This window comes from Cupressus sempervirens, chromosome 4 (genome assembly GCF_028749045.1).
Source record: "Cupressus sempervirens isolate cs-2001-9-10 chromosome 4, ASM2874904v1, whole genome shotgun sequence".
Lineage (NCBI taxonomy): Eukaryota > Viridiplantae > Streptophyta > Pinopsida > Cupressales > Cupressaceae > Cupressus > Cupressus sempervirens.
The window spans coordinates 892,161,620-892,179,622 of NC_143121.1; the positions used below are offsets into that span (position 1 = coordinate 892,161,620).

General features: G+C 35.0%; 1 protein-coding gene across 3 annotated transcripts in view; it reads right to left on the minus strand.

The window, feature by feature from the left end:
• Positions 1–676: 676 nt before the first annotated feature.
• The window catches only part of LOC149564271 (uncharacterized), an 82,220-nt gene continuing 64,893 nt past the window's right edge, over positions 677–18,003 (minus strand). The window contains exons 2-4 of one of the 3 annotated variants that reach the window (XM_089827319.1): positions 14,704–14,752; positions 14,462–14,582; positions 677–979 (exon numbers count right to left, since the gene is read on the minus strand). In XM_089827319.1, coding sequence (XP_089683445.1) covers positions 14,495–14,582; positions 14,704–14,752 — 137 coding nt within the window. In that variant the 3' untranslated portion in view covers positions 677–979; positions 14,462–14,494. Of the gene's footprint in view, positions 980–14,461; positions 14,583–14,691; positions 14,753–18,003 lie in introns of all 3 variants that reach the window. The other 2 variants (XM_089827317.1, XM_089827320.1) reach the window with 2 other exon arrangements.

Below are 18,003 nucleotides of genomic sequence, written 5' to 3' on the forward strand. Positions count from 1 at the left end.
TAGAAATTTAAGCTTGATACGTCAACACAGTTTCATTCCTTTGAAGACAATAACACTAGCTTTAAGCAAACTTTTTGAATTCTAATTTTCTAGTGACAAACAATGTCTTATATAGATTTGAAAGAATGGGGATCAATTGTTCAGATTCTAGGTTGGAAAAAGAAAACCATTTGAACGAACGAAAACCTTAAATTTATCACCGCTATGAGCATCACCTCGATCCAATGAGTGCTAAGTGTTCCATTTATTCTCATCAGAGATGGATTCATGTTGAATCACTACTCATGAAACATGGGTCAATGAGTTTGACTTAAAATCACACAGTTAAATCCTGATAGCAATATCACAATTTGACTTGCTGTGGAAATTATCTCCAACTTCTCAAATGAAAGCCATGTTAGGTGAGGACTGCGTGCTAAGCTTCTCCAGGTATCTGGGGTGTAACAATTTTAGTTATGATCACTTTCATGAGGTTAAAGTTGAGATGCATGAACAAGTGGAATTGCCTCAACTAGATTGATATCTTTACCAGTTCAGGATTTTCTGTTATCCATAACAACCTCCACGCTCAATACATAGTCAACATTGGTCCACAACAGAAATGGTACTCTTAATGTGCATATCTATTATGGGCTTAATATCCAAAACCAAAAATTAAAATATAATGATGTTCACATTTCAATGCAAAAATAAAATATATTGAACTATTTGAGAGTTGAATAATCGCAGTATCTTAATCATATGATGAACAGATCCGTTCTTCTACCAAGAAGAAAACTACAAAGGATCCAACTATCACGTATCAAATCTCACTTTTTTTTTAAATTTTGCATTATTTGACTGCACTGATGCATTCAAATAGTTGCTCCATGTGGTAAACATTCATTCTCCAATATGTTGATCCAAAGAAAACCAAGTCATTCACAAAATTCCCTGTTGGGGGCTAAAATAACTAAAATTCAGACGAACGGTCAAGCACCTGCAATTGGAAAACATGTTTCAGATTTGAAGGCACTTAAGTTAGTAAAATTAACAAGAAGAATTCAGGAATTGGGCCAATAAGCACATCCCTCAATAAATAGTGAAGAACAAATATATCCAAAAAGAAATTCATCAAGTTTCATAGTACCAATAACAGACTTGGGAGTCCAATTCAAACTTTAACCTACAACATACTCTTATCAATGTGTCCACCTAGACTAAAACAAATTCAAATCCTTCTAATTATATGTTTAAAAGCTATTTCAGATCAACTCAATATGATGCCGCCATATGAAGATACAGTCAGTTTTATCAGCTATGCTTGTTGCTAAGAAAATCTACAGAGAGGCTTGTTCAGGGACCAAGAGGGGACAATCTCTCAGCTGGTAAAGAGTTGGCTTCGGAATGGACCAAACTGAGCAAGGATGGGAGAAAATTAATTTCGATGGGACCTCTAAGGGCAATCAGGGCCATGTGGTGCTGGCTATATAATCAGAGACTGGAAAGGAAACACATTGGAAATAGGGGTCAAGAGATTGGGAGAGGACTAACAATGAGGTGGAAGTTCACGCAACTTTTTTAGTGATCCAAAAGGCTAGGCAATTCAAGATAAGGAAGTTGCACTTGGAAAGGGACTCCATGGTAAAGGTAGTGGCATTATCCAACAAACCATCTCAAGTACGGTATCTGATGTTTGATAGATGGCCTTGCCCATATGTATGACAAGTAGTTCAAATTTAAATTTCAATATGCATAAGACAAATATTGAGGGAAGCTGGGTGATACTTCCCACATGAGGCTTTTAACACTCTTCCCTATAATGATGGCTAGAGTATTAAGTTGGCAATGGAGGGTAAAGGTGGCATTAATGCCACTTCTGTAAGACCATCAAGGCATGATTTGGTGATTTGAAGGGAATAATTAGGGTCAGGAGCTATCTAGAGAGCCGAGGGAAGATAAATATAGTTGCCTTTGTTTTCTTTATTGGTTGTTCCCTTTACCACTTGACAAAGGAGAGGCGGGCAAGATCAGGGATATGGAGGCTACATGGAGGCGAATTTTACTTTGAAAACACTGCATCACAGTGGCCATTTTGAGGCAAGGTGTCTCACAAGAGGCTGAAAGGGATATTTAGGTATAAGAACTGAAATTTCTGTATAAGGAGAAATGTTGTCTTGTTTAAGGAGAAATATACACTTAACAGGTTTAGAAACAGTTATAGAAGTCCAAAAACACAAAACCATAAGCATCAAGACAAGGGATTAAAAGCATTGGGAAAAGCTTCACACAATCCATTATGAATGATTACTTGTTTAATAGTAATGAAGTTCAATTAACCAATAAAAATATCGTGGTATGCAATAAAGCACATATAAATGGAATAGTAATTTAACAATCAAACTAATTAACATAAGAACTTAGAAAAGCCCCCATTAAAGGGTTAATAAAAGAAATGAAAATGAAAGACCTAACAGCAAATTAAACCTGTCTATGGAAGCCAATCTTAAAATAAATTTTTATTGGAGTGGCAAGGGCGAATCCCAGGTTAGAAGGTGCAGAGGTGGTACTGTAGGATGGACATGGAAAGTTTATCAACGATTCCTTCTTTTAAGACAACAAGATAAAAAGTGAAGCAAACTGTTCAGTATTCTAGAAGGAATGTGTACAACCAAACCTATGGATTATAACCTGAGTGCTTAGAAGTAGAATAACAGGTGGTTATAAATGGTTGTATTGAAGAGCAAGTGAATGACTAGAAAAATTACATTCTAGAAGTTAGAGCAGAAATTAGAGAATGACTTTCAATTCATATTGTTTATTCATTGCCATAGGGAGAGTTAAATTGCAGATGAAATAGCAAATGAAAGGATAGAGCAGCCAAGTATATGTGGATCCCACAGGGTGGCACCTGGATGAATTATTGCAAAATGAGTTCAACAGTCCTTTACCACCTCCACAGCCATTTTTTGATTCACCAATAAAATCTAGTTTTAAGGGAAAACAAAGTGCTTAATTTTAATTGACTCATTGGTGCACGTCAGAGCAGAAAATGAGTTATAATCAGTACAAATGGGCTCGATAAAGGCAGGCAGTAAGCTTTCAAAATAGCTTCTATAGTCTTCTTAATGGGATTGCAGGAAAGGTATTTTTGGACTCACTATTAATTTGAGAGAAAAGAGAGAAGGCTGTATTGCAGATATGAATAGGAAGAGGCACAGTAGCAGACTTCTTGTGGTGCAATGGAAAGTAGGTGATGAATGGTTGGGCCATAAGGCACTGAATTACCTCACAGATCCTGAAAGTAGAGGTTCCGCGAGGAAGTGGATTTTTTAGTTCAAATGTAGCAGTAGTAATTAGTAGCTATATTTGCTGATCGAATTAAGTTTATGGTAGAAGACATGGCAGTAAGGACAGAGGTTTAAAAAAAATTGTATATCAATGTGGAGGCAAAGGTGTTAGAAGAATTTAATAATGGATTCTAAATATTTGACAGAGGTAAAAAGGAATCTGTATATCGATGTGGAGACAAAGGTGTTGGTAGCATTTAATAACAATATGGAACCAATGAACTGATGCAGTACAAGCAGAGATTTTCTTGGTGAGGTCGGCTGCTACAGAGAACCATCTCTCTAATTTGAAAATCTTTTGCAGTGATGTAACAATAAGTCAGAGCTTAGTAGCGAAATAATTCATTACACCTTCCACTTCTGAGGAAGAAATAATTCAAGCTAAACAAAGTATTTATATCTTGAAGTAATGCTGGCAGATAAAAGCATTGTTAATATGCCTTTAGATTATGTAAAGGAATAAGATCAGAGGTAGAATTTGATTCTTTAACTTATGTTCAGATCTGTCTACTCTTATGTTGATACTTATCACAGCAAAGATATAACTAGATCAATCAAGAACTGAATCTTGATATCTTACATGTATTTGAATTCTCTAATGAATAATGCCGATGCTTTCTTCTTTGATTGCAGGTAGATATATCTGAATGCAGATTGTTGGTAATAGCAGTGTTGTTGAATGTGTTTCCAAGTGATCATGGTATTTCAATTATATATGAATCTTGTGTTAGGGATGTGACCCTATGTGCCCTTTGGGCCTGTAGGTCATGTCTCTACATGAGACAACCCGTAACCACTATTAGTTATGATTCACTATTATTAATCACACCCAGTGATAATGCATTTGAAGAGCCCGATCATAATCCGTGCCTGATATTTCATTACACTCAACCTCAGTATGTGATGTGGAACAATGATAATATAATGACTTGCGATAATGGAGAATTGGTGAGTAACAGAATCACCTCCATGATTCACATTGACTGTGATGTTATCAAAGTAGGATTGCTGCATTATAATGGAGATTGAACCAGATCAAATTATTTGTAGAGTCGACTATGAGACTGTGTGTGTGTGTGTGTGAATTTCCCTCTGAGCTACAATCAGATATTAGATATCCGACAGATGCTACAAATTCAACACTCAATCTTAGCGAGGGAGGATATGACTATCTCATAAAATGATGATCTAGGTTTTATCAATCTTAGATTAAAATGTTCATCAACACACTTATCCTAGAAAGATGTTAGATATCTGATCTCCGGCACATTTAGGGACAATAACTGGGTATAGTCTATCAGATGTCCATCTTGATCTTATGATAGCATACAATCATTATCTCCTACTCATTCCGGGACTAAGTTAGTCCATCATAATTCATTTCATTGTCATGAAATCTAGCACAGGCCAAGACAACAGGTTCACACGGTCTTATCATGACAATGGATCAAGAACTCAAAAAATCAACACAAGTAGTATCACGACTTCCAGCTCATTCCGGGACAACAATATAAGTCAACCATAAATACTTTTGTTATTATACTACCCGGTGTATGCACCCTAAAATGGTCACCTTGACTATGTGCCCCCGTTTCATAATTTATCTCAAGCTTGAATCAATATTTACATCACCATTTCCTTTGATCAAATTAAATTATTTGAATTATTCAATTTATTTGAATTATTTAATTACTCATTAGTATTTTATATCAATTTTCTTGATTAAATTGGAGTTAATTTATTTAATTAATTTTAAATAAATGGTTGGATCATCTTGATTTTTGTATTATTTAATTAAAGGAATTTGCTCCCTTTTAATTAAATAAAACCCCTCCTTACTTAATTTTATGTGCAACAATTATTATTTTAAAAGAAATAATTAAATAAATATCACACACTTTATTTTATAAGAAAAGGGATTATTTTACATTTAAATTAAATAAAAACACCCCTGATCTTATAATTTTTATGGAGTTTTACACTCCACATCTCTTAATTAAATGCTAATTGCACACTCCACATCTCTTAATTAAATGCTAATTGCACATTCTCTTATGTGGTTCACACCTTTTCATTTCATTTTCATTTTCCCTCCAATTTGGGAATGCCTCTTGGCTTTGGTATATAAGGAGACCTCCTTCCTTCATTTTGGAGGAGGCAATTTCATTATCACCATTATTTGGAGCTTTCATGTGATTTTCTTGAGGACTTAGAGCACTCTTATGAGAAGATAAATCAACAGTAGAAGGCACTAAAGATAAATCCAATTCATACTTATTTGAATATGATCTTTCATCATTGTTTTGTATATCTAAATCATTTTGAATTTTTGAAGAAGCTTCATTAACTAAACCATGTCCATCTCCCCAAAGAAGATTAGTAAAAGGGATCAAATCATCACATATATCTTGTTGATCAAGTATATACACTTCCTCATCATCATCATCATAAACATCAAAAGGGATCAAATCATCACATATATCTTGTTGATCAAGTATATACACTTCCTCATCATCATCATCATAAACATCAAAGATGAGTCCATCATCATTTTCTTCTTTGTAAATCCAATCTCTAACAACACTTCCTTCTTCCACTTCTTCCATAGGAAGTAAAGGTTCAATCAAAGAAACAACCTCACATCCCTTCATTTCACTATTGTCTTAGATTCTGTCACACATTCTACAGATTCTTCAACTATCTCATCTATAACTCTATCCAAAGGCATATGTGATTTTGCTGAAATATTATTGATAGCCAAAGTATTAACTCCTGAAATACACATCTCAATTTCATTATGTGCAAATGTAACACAGATGATATGTGGAAGGAACGGCTTTCATTTCATGTATCCAAGGTCTACCCAATAAAATGTTATAAGAAAGGGTACTAGTATCAACTACATGAAATAGAATATCTCTCTCAACTGACTCAATCCGAATAGGTAAAACAACCAATCCTTTGAATTGTCTTTCACTACCATCATAAGTTCTAATAGTAACCTTCTGTTTAGTATCAATATCTTGTTCTAAATATCCCAACTTTTCAAGTATGTTGAAAGGACAAATATTCAACCAGACACCCCCATCTATCAACACACGTCTAATAAGAGTTCTATGAATCATTACTTCAATATGTAAGGCAAGATTATGTGGACGATTCAAATCCTTATCATTTTCCTTAACTGTAACCATGTTGATAACATTGTCTGCATTAGGATATCCATAATTTTGATTAGAATAAGTATAATTCACTTGAGCTTTCCCATTCTTAGATGATTCACCCTTTTCATGCTTAGGCAATGGATCCTTATAAGCTTGATAATCATTATTAGTAGCATGACTGGCACCATCAATTACAAACTTTCCATTATCAATCAAATTCTGAATATCGTGTTTTAACCTTTGACAATTTTCTGTAGTATGACTAGTTTTGCTCTGATGATATTTACAATAGGCATTATCATCCCAGTGCGGACCCTTCACAGGAGGTGGTTGCCAATTCTCAATCAAAGTTAATAGCTTGCCATCAACCAACTCTTCCAAAACATCCTCATAAGGTCTACCAATCTTTGTATAAGTTCTTCTCTCTTGAGGATTTCTACAATTGTATCTAGAATTATCTCTAGACTGTCTATTATTTTGCTGAGAAGATGCTTGAAGTTTCATAGCATGAACACTATCTAATAACTTGTAAACTGCTTGGTCATCGGACTTAGGTGCATCAACTATACCATCATTAATCACACGTTGATTCCCTTTATAACAAGTACTCCTATTCTTATTTCCATTGTTGTTATTATTCTTGTTGCTATTATGCTTGATAATTCCTTGATTCCTCAAAACATCTTCAATACGGAAAGTTGTTTCTACCATATTATGAAAAGTCTCAAACACCCATTTGCCAATTTCATTTCTCAATTCAAGAACCAAATTACTCATCATTTTTCTTTTTTTCTGGAACTTCTCTAGAGTAATGAGAACATAACTTCTCCATCTTTGCAAAAAGGTAACAAAGGGTTCTCCTTGATCTTGTTTGAGGTTGCATAAATCCAACATAGAAACTAGTTTTTGAACATTGTAAGAGAAGTGTTGAATAAATTTTTGAACAAGGTCCTCAAAATTCTTAAGTGGGGGAATAAAATTAGTGAACCATTCCATAGCTTGACCCTTTAAACTCCTAGGGAACAATCTCACAAGATAAGCATCTTTATGTCCAAATTCCAAGCTCAAAACATTAAACTGTTTCACATGATCACTAGGGTCTCCATTCCCATCATACTTATCATAATGAGGAAATTTTGTTTTCTTAGGGAATTCAACCTCTAGAATACTCCTCTCAAAAGGTAGAGGACAAACACTCTGTAGAGAAAATGGATTCTTAGGTGTCATTTTATCCATTAACATCTTCGTATTTTTCTTAGTTTGTTCTTGAAATGAAGGGTTTTGTCTCTTGATATTCTTATTCACATCAAAATCATAAGGTACTTGAACACCTTTTTTGATTAAATCCATGAAGTATTTATCCTTATTAATCTAAATGTATTGATACATGTACTTGTGAAATTCTAGGTCTTGCTCTAATAAATCATAATCCACACCAAAACCACGTGTAGTAAATTGAGGGTGTTGTGAATTCCTTGGAGGAGACATTTGCCTTTGCTGATATCTAGGAGGAGGAGATGGTTGTCTCCTATTTCCCTTAGAAGATTGTGAAGGTGACATATGTCTAGTAACTCTTAGAGGAGAAGGAGGAGGTGGAGAACCATTACCACCACCAAGCAAAAGTTTCTGACGTGCTATTTCATGAGATCTCTTTTCTACCTCACGTTGTATGAATGCATCCATGTAAGCTTGTTTTTCTTGTAGAAGACGTCTCTCCTCGTCACCTCTAGGAGATATAGGAGATGGAGAAACATTACCTCTCTGAGAAAGAATATCATTAACCATTTGTTGAGCCATATCTTTAGCCATTTTTCTAGCTTGGCCTTCCGTACACATACTCACTTTACTAAATTGACCATTAGGGGTTCTTGGAGTTTTGTTGAGAAATTCTTGAGACCTACCTAAACTTTCATTGATTTGTTGTGCTACTTTTTTCTCTTGCTTCTCCAAGTATGCTATCTTTTCCAATTCATCTTGTCTGATTTTATCATCCATTGGGTGAGAAGATTTAGGTGATAATCCAAGAGGAGCAAGAAATGGAGAGTAGTGCTGATTTCCTCCAAAAAAATCATTTGTTGAGGTAGTTCCATCAATATCTTCATGAGTTATGCGAGATCCCAAAGGTTCAACCCCATGTTGCCTCAATAATCTATCATTTATCATGTCATCCATGTTTTTATCTTTGCTTCTAGTGAATAACATGTCTTGCTCAAAAAGTGAAGAGGGCTTAGGTATGTTCAGTTTACTAAGATTGCTAGGAGTAAATTCAATTTCCATTTTTCCCTCAGGTGTTTGATCAAAGATAGGTTCTTTTCCTTTACGTTTTTGACGAGTTGGAACTAAGGGTAATTGACCAAAGTTAACTTAAGGTTGTTTACCGTGACTCACTTGAAACCTAGTCGTAACCAGCATGAGAGGGAAAACACTAGTAAATAGGAAGACTCCAAGAAGCGTACTTGTGAATCTTTTGTTCATTGGATGTACTTGTAAAGACCAAGGCTAATGTTCATATGAAAGCCACCACGGTCTTTGCACATTGATGATAGGAAGCTATGAGTCGATTCTTGAGATCTTGTGCTTGCATGGTGTTATTTTGAAGGATTTCAAGTATAATGATTCATAGAAGTGTGTTTGCATATTTGTCCACATTTTTCACACACACTCGACACATCCCAGGACAACAATTTAATGAAGTCTATGATAACAGGTCAATCTATTGTTGAGATCGTCACCTCACATAGAGACCTAACATCTCATAAAGTGAAAGATCGTCACCTTTCATAAACAAACACGTGCACAATAGTAACTCTTCAAAACAACAGAATGTATATGTATATGTATGTATATATATGTTACACAAAATTGAGAGTTTATCTCAGAAGTTACATGTATAGTTTTGTCTTACCAAGTTCTCCTCAAAAGTTTTCAACTTTCAAATTTGCAAGAGGTTTGGTGAATACATCAGCAAACTGCTCTTCAGTGGTGATGTATTCTAACTTGATGACACATCTATCTACCATATCTCTGATGTAGTGAACACGTATCTCTATGTGCTTTGACCTGTTATGGAAGAATCGATTCGTGGAGAGTTTGATACAACTCTGATTATCACAATGAATAACTGTAGGTTTTAGAGGCTTCCCAAATTGCCCAACCAGCAACTTTCTTAACCATATTGCTCCTCATGCTCCCATGGATGCAGCTATGTATTCTACTTCGGTGAAACTTAGAGCAACAGAAGATTGATTCTTAATAAACCAGGATATCATTGCAGATCCAAGACTGAAACAACATCTTGTAGTATTTTTCCAATCAATAGAACATCTGGCCCAATTAGAATCAAAATATCCATGGAGCTATAACTCAACTTTGTCATATTTCAGACCAAGTCCAATAGTGCCTCACAAGTACCTCAAAATGTGCTTTGCCACCATGAGATGAATCTTCTTAGGTTTGCACATAAGCTGACTCGATACATTTGTAGCATAACAAATATTAGGATGGGTGTTCACCATGTACATTAATGATCCAATTCTCTGTCTATAATATGTAGGATCAATGGCCTCTGACTTATGTGCCTCATTTTTTAGTTTATGAAGATTTGTCTCCATAGATGTAGATAGTGGTTGGCAGTCCATCATGCCAAATTTGTTCAATATGGCAGTGGTATATTCCCTTGATTTAGGAAAATGTATTCTCCCTTTTGTCTTACTTCTAATCCCAAGAAGTAGTGTAGAAGCCCTAAATCTTTCATTTCGAATTCAGCTATAAGGTCTTGCTTAGATTTGATAATAAGATGGTCTTCACTTGTAATTAGAAGATAATCAACATAGAGAACTAGCATTAGCATATCTCCCTCTGATTTCTTGAAGTATATGTTTGGATCTGCTTCATTTCTTGAGTACTTTAATTTGGTAAGGTAGCTATCTATTCTCTCATACCATGCCTTGGGGGCTTGTTTAAGACTATAAAGAGCTTTCTTTAATTTCCATACATTTGACTCTTTCTTGTGGATAACAAACCCTTATGGTTGTTCCAAGTATACTTCTTCATTAATGATTCAATTCAAGAATGTTGTTTTTACATCCATTTGATGTATCTTCCAATCTTTGGATGCAACTATTACAAGTATAGTTCAGACAGAAGTGTATCGGGCAACCAAAGCAAAAGTTTCATCATAATCAATCCCTTCCTTTTGTGAGAATCCTCAGGCCACAAATCTGGTTTTTTGTGTTTCTCAATACTGCCATCAGGTGCCCATTTGATTTTGAATAACCATCTTGAGGATACAACAGATTTGTCTTTGGGTCTTGGCACAATATCCCAAACATTGTTTTTTACTATAGATTGATATTCCTCAATCATGGCATCTTTTCGAGCTTGAGATTTTAGAGCTTCCTCAACATCAAAAGGTTCAGACTTAGGGAGTCATTTAAGTGAATAACATAACATGAATGATTTCTTGTCGTCTTGGTTTCTCTAAGCATTTTATCAGGTACCACATTGTTTTCCTCAAACGTTTTTCTTGCCCATAAACGTCTTTTCTTGTTGAGTGGATTTGAATTATCTTCAAAATTAGGTGTAGTGGATCCATTATCTTCTATGCCACTCTCCCTCTCAATCATAGAACTTTCGTCATTTTCAAGAATGGAATCATCCTTAGGTTCTTCTATATCTTTAGAAGTTTTAAATGCAGCATCTTCGTCAAACTTGACATCTCTGCTGATTTCAATTGCTCTTGATCCTGGCACATATAATCGATAAGCTTTGGAAGAATCGCTATAGCCAACAAATATGCCTTTCTTCTCTGATGGCTCTAGTTTAGTTATTTTCTCATTAGGAATGTAGATATATACGAGACAACCAATGATTCGTAAATGACTTAGATCAGGTTTATTTCCTAGGAAAACTTTTTAAGGAGTGTTATGTTTTCTAGAATTGCATGAGGGCATCTGTTTTGAATATATATAGAAGTATATATTGCTTCGGCCCAAAATGATGTATGTAGATTTTGACCGTGCATCATTGATTTAGTTGCTTCAATGATAGTTCTATTTTTTCTTTCTGCTACTCCATTTGTTGAGGATTATATGGTACAATATACTCCCTCTTAATCCCAACAAATATATAGAAATTTTTGAAATTCTCGGAGATATATTCTCCTCAACTATCAGATCTTAAAACTTTGATCTTCTTCCCAGTTTGGTTTTCAACTAAAGCTTTAAATTCTTTAAATTTTGATAGAACCTAATTTGATTCTTTTAGTTTAAGGAAATATATCCAAGTTTTCCTAGAATAGTCATCTACAAAGATGATATAGTACATGAATATCCTCCTATTGAAGGTACTGACATGGGTCCACATAGTTTAGTATGAATGAGTTCAAGAATGCTCTTAGATTTATGTTTACTGTGATGGAAAGGAGTTTTAGGGTTCTTTCCTAATGCACACCCTTTACATATTCCTTCATATTCAGGTTTAAGGTTAGGTAAACCTTTTACAATTTTCTCTATAGAGGGTAATGCTCTAAAGTTTAGATGTCCTAGTCTCCTATGCCAAATCTCATTTTCTTCCTAGTTTCATGATTTAGGGCTAGATTTGTGGAATTACAAAGTTTATATAGCCTTCCTTCTCTAACTCCAGCAGAAATAGCATTTTAAATGTTTGAATTTTTCGATCAGCACAAAACTTTATTTTCTTGAAAAGCAATTTGATATCCTTGATCAGCTAGACCGGATATAGAGATAAGGTTTCTTTTGATTCCATGACAAATAGGGCATTTTTTAGTTGCAAGTTAACTCCGGTACTTAGTTGCACTAAATAGGTCCCAATTCCTTTCACAGGGTAAGTCGAGTTATCGCCTATTGTCACTTCTTCAATTGAATATTCTTCAAGAGTCTCGAATTTATCTCTAAATCCAGTTATATGTCTAGAGGCTCCACTATCGACTATCCAAGTGTTTTTATTGGTGTTTATCTCACTAGATAAGGCAAGGTAGAATAATGAATATTTTTCATTCTTGTCTTCTGCCTCCTTGACTTCAGCTATGTTGACAGGATTTTTCTTCCTTTTCTAGGCAATACATGTGAGTATGTCCAAATTTGTCACATTTATAACATTGAACCTTTGATAGATCTCTTTCCTTATAGGTTTTCTTTCCTCTCTTCCTTTTGAATTTTCTCATTTTGTTGCTTGATTTTATATGCAATGCTTGAATCTCTTCTTCTCTGTTAAAGATGATACCTCTTGAGATTAATCGACCCTCTTCTTGAGTCCATTCAGTTGTTTTAATGCAAGCAATCTGCTTGCATTAAAAATCTCAGTCTTGAATAATTTTGAACACATCATAGACAGTTGTTAGTTTTGCCACTGATGGAAGAATATGATCTTTAACTCCATCAATGATAATTTTGCTAGCTTTATTATTCCATCTTTTCCAGGTTATCAATTCTGATTCATCTGTAGATAATTCCTTCTTTTCCTCTATGAATGACTCCAATTCAAGTTCTTGAAGTATTACAGTGATTCAGATATTTCATGAAACAATGTTAGAGGCGCCTTGCAATCTATCAACTCTGATATTATTTACCATGGTTGATATGGTGAATAGAGAAAAAAAAATTCAGTGATCTTGAATCTGTTACAGTCGGTTTTAATGCGTGTTCTACCAGCCAAGCTCTGATACCATGTAAAGGAATAAGATCAGAGGTAGAATTCGATTCTTTAACTTATGCTTAGATCTGTCTACTCTTACGTTGATACTTATCACAGCAAAGATATAACTAGATCAATCAAGAACTGAATCTTGATATCTTACATGTATTTAAATTCTCTAATGAATAATGCTGATGCTTTCTTCTTTGATTGCAGGTAGATATATCTGAATGCAGATCGTTGGTAATAGCATGTGTTGTTGAATGTGTTTCCAACCGATCATGGCATTTCAATTATATATGAATTGGAATGGTTGTGTCTTGCGTTAGGGATGTAACCCTACATACCCTTTGGGCCTGTAGGGTCATGTCTCTACATGAGACAATCTGTAACCACCATTAGTTATGATTCACTATTATTAATCATACCTGGTGATAATGCATCTGAGGAGCCCGATCATAATCGGTGCCTGATATTTCATTACACTCAACCTCAATCTGTGATGTGGAACAATGATAATATAATGACTCATGATAATGGAGAATTGGTAACAGAATCACCTCCATGATTCACATAGACTGTGACGTTATCACAGTAGGATCGCTGCATTATAATAGAGATTGAACCAGATAGAACTATTTGTACAGTCAACTATGAGACTTTCTATATATATATACATGCATACACATGTATATGTATATGTATGTGAATTTCCCTGACCAACAATCAGATATTAGATATCCGACAGATGCTACAAATTCAACAGATTCACGGTATAGTATATAGCTTTTTGGTTGAATATAAGAGTAGAAGCTTGAAATATGCAATGATGGAAAGATATAGCAGTTTGTAACTAATATGTAATTTTTAAAATTGAGAATGAGCCCCACTAAAACCCATGGCCAAATTATCTACATAAAAAATAAAGATGAGAAAAGCAGCCATAACTTAAAAAGTAATCTAAAATATTTAATGAAGGAAAGTTTATGGCAGTTTGTAATAGCATTTTATTAAAGAGATGACCAACCCAAATAGAACCCACGGCTAAATTATCTCTAAAACAATAAAGATAAGAAAAGAAGCCATACCTCAGGGTCTAGTGGTGTACTACATATCAAAAAGTTCTTAATTTATCATGAATGGCTTTCACCACATAACAGGAAAACGGAAAATAGACACTTGAAAACACAGGGAGAATGCACAGTGACTATTTTCTCTGATACAAATAGCTAAAATTCACACAGAATACAGGGCTGCCAAGTTTTTCTGGCTGAAGAATCTCAATAAATATCATTAAGAGGAAACTCGTCTTGCCTTGAGTTTATCATCTTGCAGCACATTCATGAATCATGGAACTGGCTTCAAACCAGCAATGTCTGATGAGCTCCCGACACCGGCAGCATCTGATAAGAAGAGTAGAAATGGCCCTGAAGCCCTGCAAACAACAACTATTGATCAGTAACACCTACCCAAAACCAATTTGCTTGGTCAATTCAAGATTTTATCACTATAAAGGGAAAGAAAATGGTAAAGAAGTAGACAACCGTGTGGATGACCTGCTCGTGATCAAACCTACAGTATGTGTAAGGGTCTCTTTATAACTCCCTAATTGCAGAAAAGCACAGTCAATATTTGGATGACCCAGTAACTGGTGACAACTAAAAATGATTAATTAGAATAGAAAATATCAACAAATAAAATTTACAAATTATTATATCATTAAGAAAATCAAGTCACTGACATGGTTTTGAGTATGATAAATTCTCAAACTAGTGACACAGGCAGTATAACCTATCTTAGATTTTAGAATTTATGCCACGGAACAATGTAAATCAGTCATAATACAGACAAAGTTTAACATAGGATTATTCCCTATACTATAAGAATTCCATTTCACTTGCATTAAATCTTAAGCAAAAATCAGATGACTTGTAGTACTAATAAGCAAATCAGATTCAAAGTCATCACAATCTGAGCAAAAAGACATTCAATAAAATGTTGATTTAATATTAGAACGTGCAATAGGTAATTAGGATACAATCATTAAAAACCAAAGGAAAGGGTGAATCTCAGCAAATAGATCATGGCAGTCAAACTAAATCAGGTCTCAGACCATTAAAATAACAAAACTGGATACATTAGAAAATTGGTAAATTCTAAACACGATAACAATTCATGCACTATTGTAATTAAGTGTTCATTTTATAAGTCAAAGTCCGAACACCTAGTCATGATAAATAGTTCATGCAAAGGCTAAATGTTTTGGCTACACTTGAACAATAAGCTACACTTATAGTTCAAATATTTAGTTCATTAGAAAGAAGTTAGCCCAATGATGAGTTTTGAATGATCTTTATGCTATGTTATTGCTTTTGGTGCAGGTCTGTATACAGATATGCTGGTACAACAACAAAAATCATGTGAACGTGTGTGTGCACAAATGACAAATGTGCATGTCTCCATGTGTGGGTGTGGCTTGTGTGCATGTAAATACATTTAATAGAATAATACTTCATCTAGAATAGTCAACCAAAGCCCATCAATCTTATTGGTTGCTCATAACCATAGTTTGCAGACTCGGACTCAGAGAGTACTCGGCAGGCCCAAAATTTTAAAATTGACAAAACCTCGACAATTTAGAAAGTACTAAAAATTAAAATCTCTTAATTTCAAAATGGATATATAAAAAGACAATGTATGGTGTTCTAGCAAAAACATGTGAATAATGCATTTGAATGAGTGTTTTCTTTCATCGACATTTTTACCAATGTTTTTTGTGCCTATAAAAATGCAAAAGTTAAACTTGTCAAAACTCACCCAACAAAAAATCGGAGTGCTCGGCAACTTGGAGAGTACTCGCAGAGTTTGAAAACAATGCTAATAATAATGGCACCCAATGCCTCTTGTACCTTCACAAGTTTACGGGTCATCTCAAGAATAATATGTGCGACACCAATCAAGTTTCAAAAACCTAGGATAGTGTTAAAAATAAGGTGAGAACATGGCACAACTAAAATTAGATTTACATTCAACAATTCCAAATTTGAGATTATGAAATACGGTTGTTTGTCACAAACATTTGGACACTTACTCAAGGTAATTATGGCTTGACTTCTATCTTGGAAAAAAATGTTATAACATTTGGAATGGCTATGCCCAATGAAGCTATGAATTCTCAAGAAGCTTTGACACTTACCTAGCAGCTTTGGGGCATAAAATTAATGACGATAAATCTTCTATCTCTTGCTTCAATACCCCTCGGCATATTTAGAATAAGATTTCAACAATTCTCAGATTCCAGATTAGATCCCTCCCTTTTGTGTATTTTGGGATTCCCCTTATTGTTGGAGCACGAAGGAGGAAGTTTTGGCAAGGGACCTTGGACAAGTTTCACCAGAAAGTAAAACACTCGAGTTGAAAATGGCTCTCTTTTGTAGGGCATGTAATTCTTTTGAAGATTGTGATTCATGCTTTGCATATCAATAGAGCTTTTGTTCATGCTGGTCCTGCTAGCTTTACAAGAGTTTGAAGTACTCTCCCGTCAGCTTTTATGGTCTGGTAATTTACTTTCTTAGAAATGGAGCTTGGTTTAGTAAGGCTCAGAATGCAAGGTAAAGGAGGTCTCAAACGCTGGCCAGCTAGTATAATTGGTGAGGTTTTAGCTGGGAAACTCTATTGGCGCTGGTGTACTTGTCAAGATTGAGCTAGAATCCTTACTCATTATATCATACTGGAACAACCTGCTCGGATGTGCCTAGGTATGAACTAACAGGAAGGGACTCTACGATCTGGAATGCTCTTAAATGCAGAGCAAATATTATTAAGCTTGGTCTATTTTGGATTTGCCATAAGGGTTTTTGATGCTCTTTTCTGATTGGATTCCTAGGATGGTCATCACCATATTGTGAAAGAGTATCCTCATTGTCTGCCTCGTTGTGATAGTTTGTCTAAAGCTAGTTGGACAAAGGTTCAAGAGTATAAGACTGATACGATAATGGGTTGGTAGAAAGTTGCCTACTGGAAGGATCCTCAGGAATGGCCAGGTGTAGGGAATGTGGAAAATCGTCAAGAATTGGCTAAGATCCTTGCAAGTAGGCTCTGCAGTACTCTTAATGGAAGAAATATTCTAGCTTGGGATCTTCATCCTAAAGGAAAATTCTCTGCTGCTTCAGGCTATCTAGAGTTGGATATTTAACTCCACATTCAGACGAGAAAAGTTTGGTGGAAACAGGTTTAGAACAGATTTTTCTTGGCCAAAATATAAATTTTTACTATGGTTATTGGCTCAAGACAGGTGTCTCGCCTGGCAGAATCTATGTAAGAAGGGCTTTCATGTTCCTTCGATTTGTGTCCTTTGTTATACAGATGAGGAGCATACTTCTTTTCTTTCAGTGCAGGTATTCTAGTGTGATTTGACATTGGTGGTGGGAGTGGCAGCACATTTGCATTCATGCTACCTCTTTAATAGAATTTTGGGGAAGTCTAGGAAGACCCCCAGCTAAAACTTCTTATCTACAAGTTGCTTGGGTAATTGGTCTAACTCTCATTCTTTGGAATCTTTGGCTGGAAATGAATTGCAGAATATTTCAGCATATTCTGTTGGCAGAGACTCAGTTATGGAAGAAAATTGTTCATAAAATTCAGAAAACTATCTCCACAAAGGGTGAACTTTTTTGTGGCAATTAATCCTAGTGATAATGATGTTATTAGAAAATTAAAATTGGGAGAAAGTAATGGGGCCTTAGAACCTGGCAAAAGACCTCTGCATGTCAAACAAAAGATTCATAGGGAAGGGAGCTGGCTGCCCCTCCTGAAGAAGTTTTAAAAGCTACCACCAATAGCTCTTTCTGCAGAAT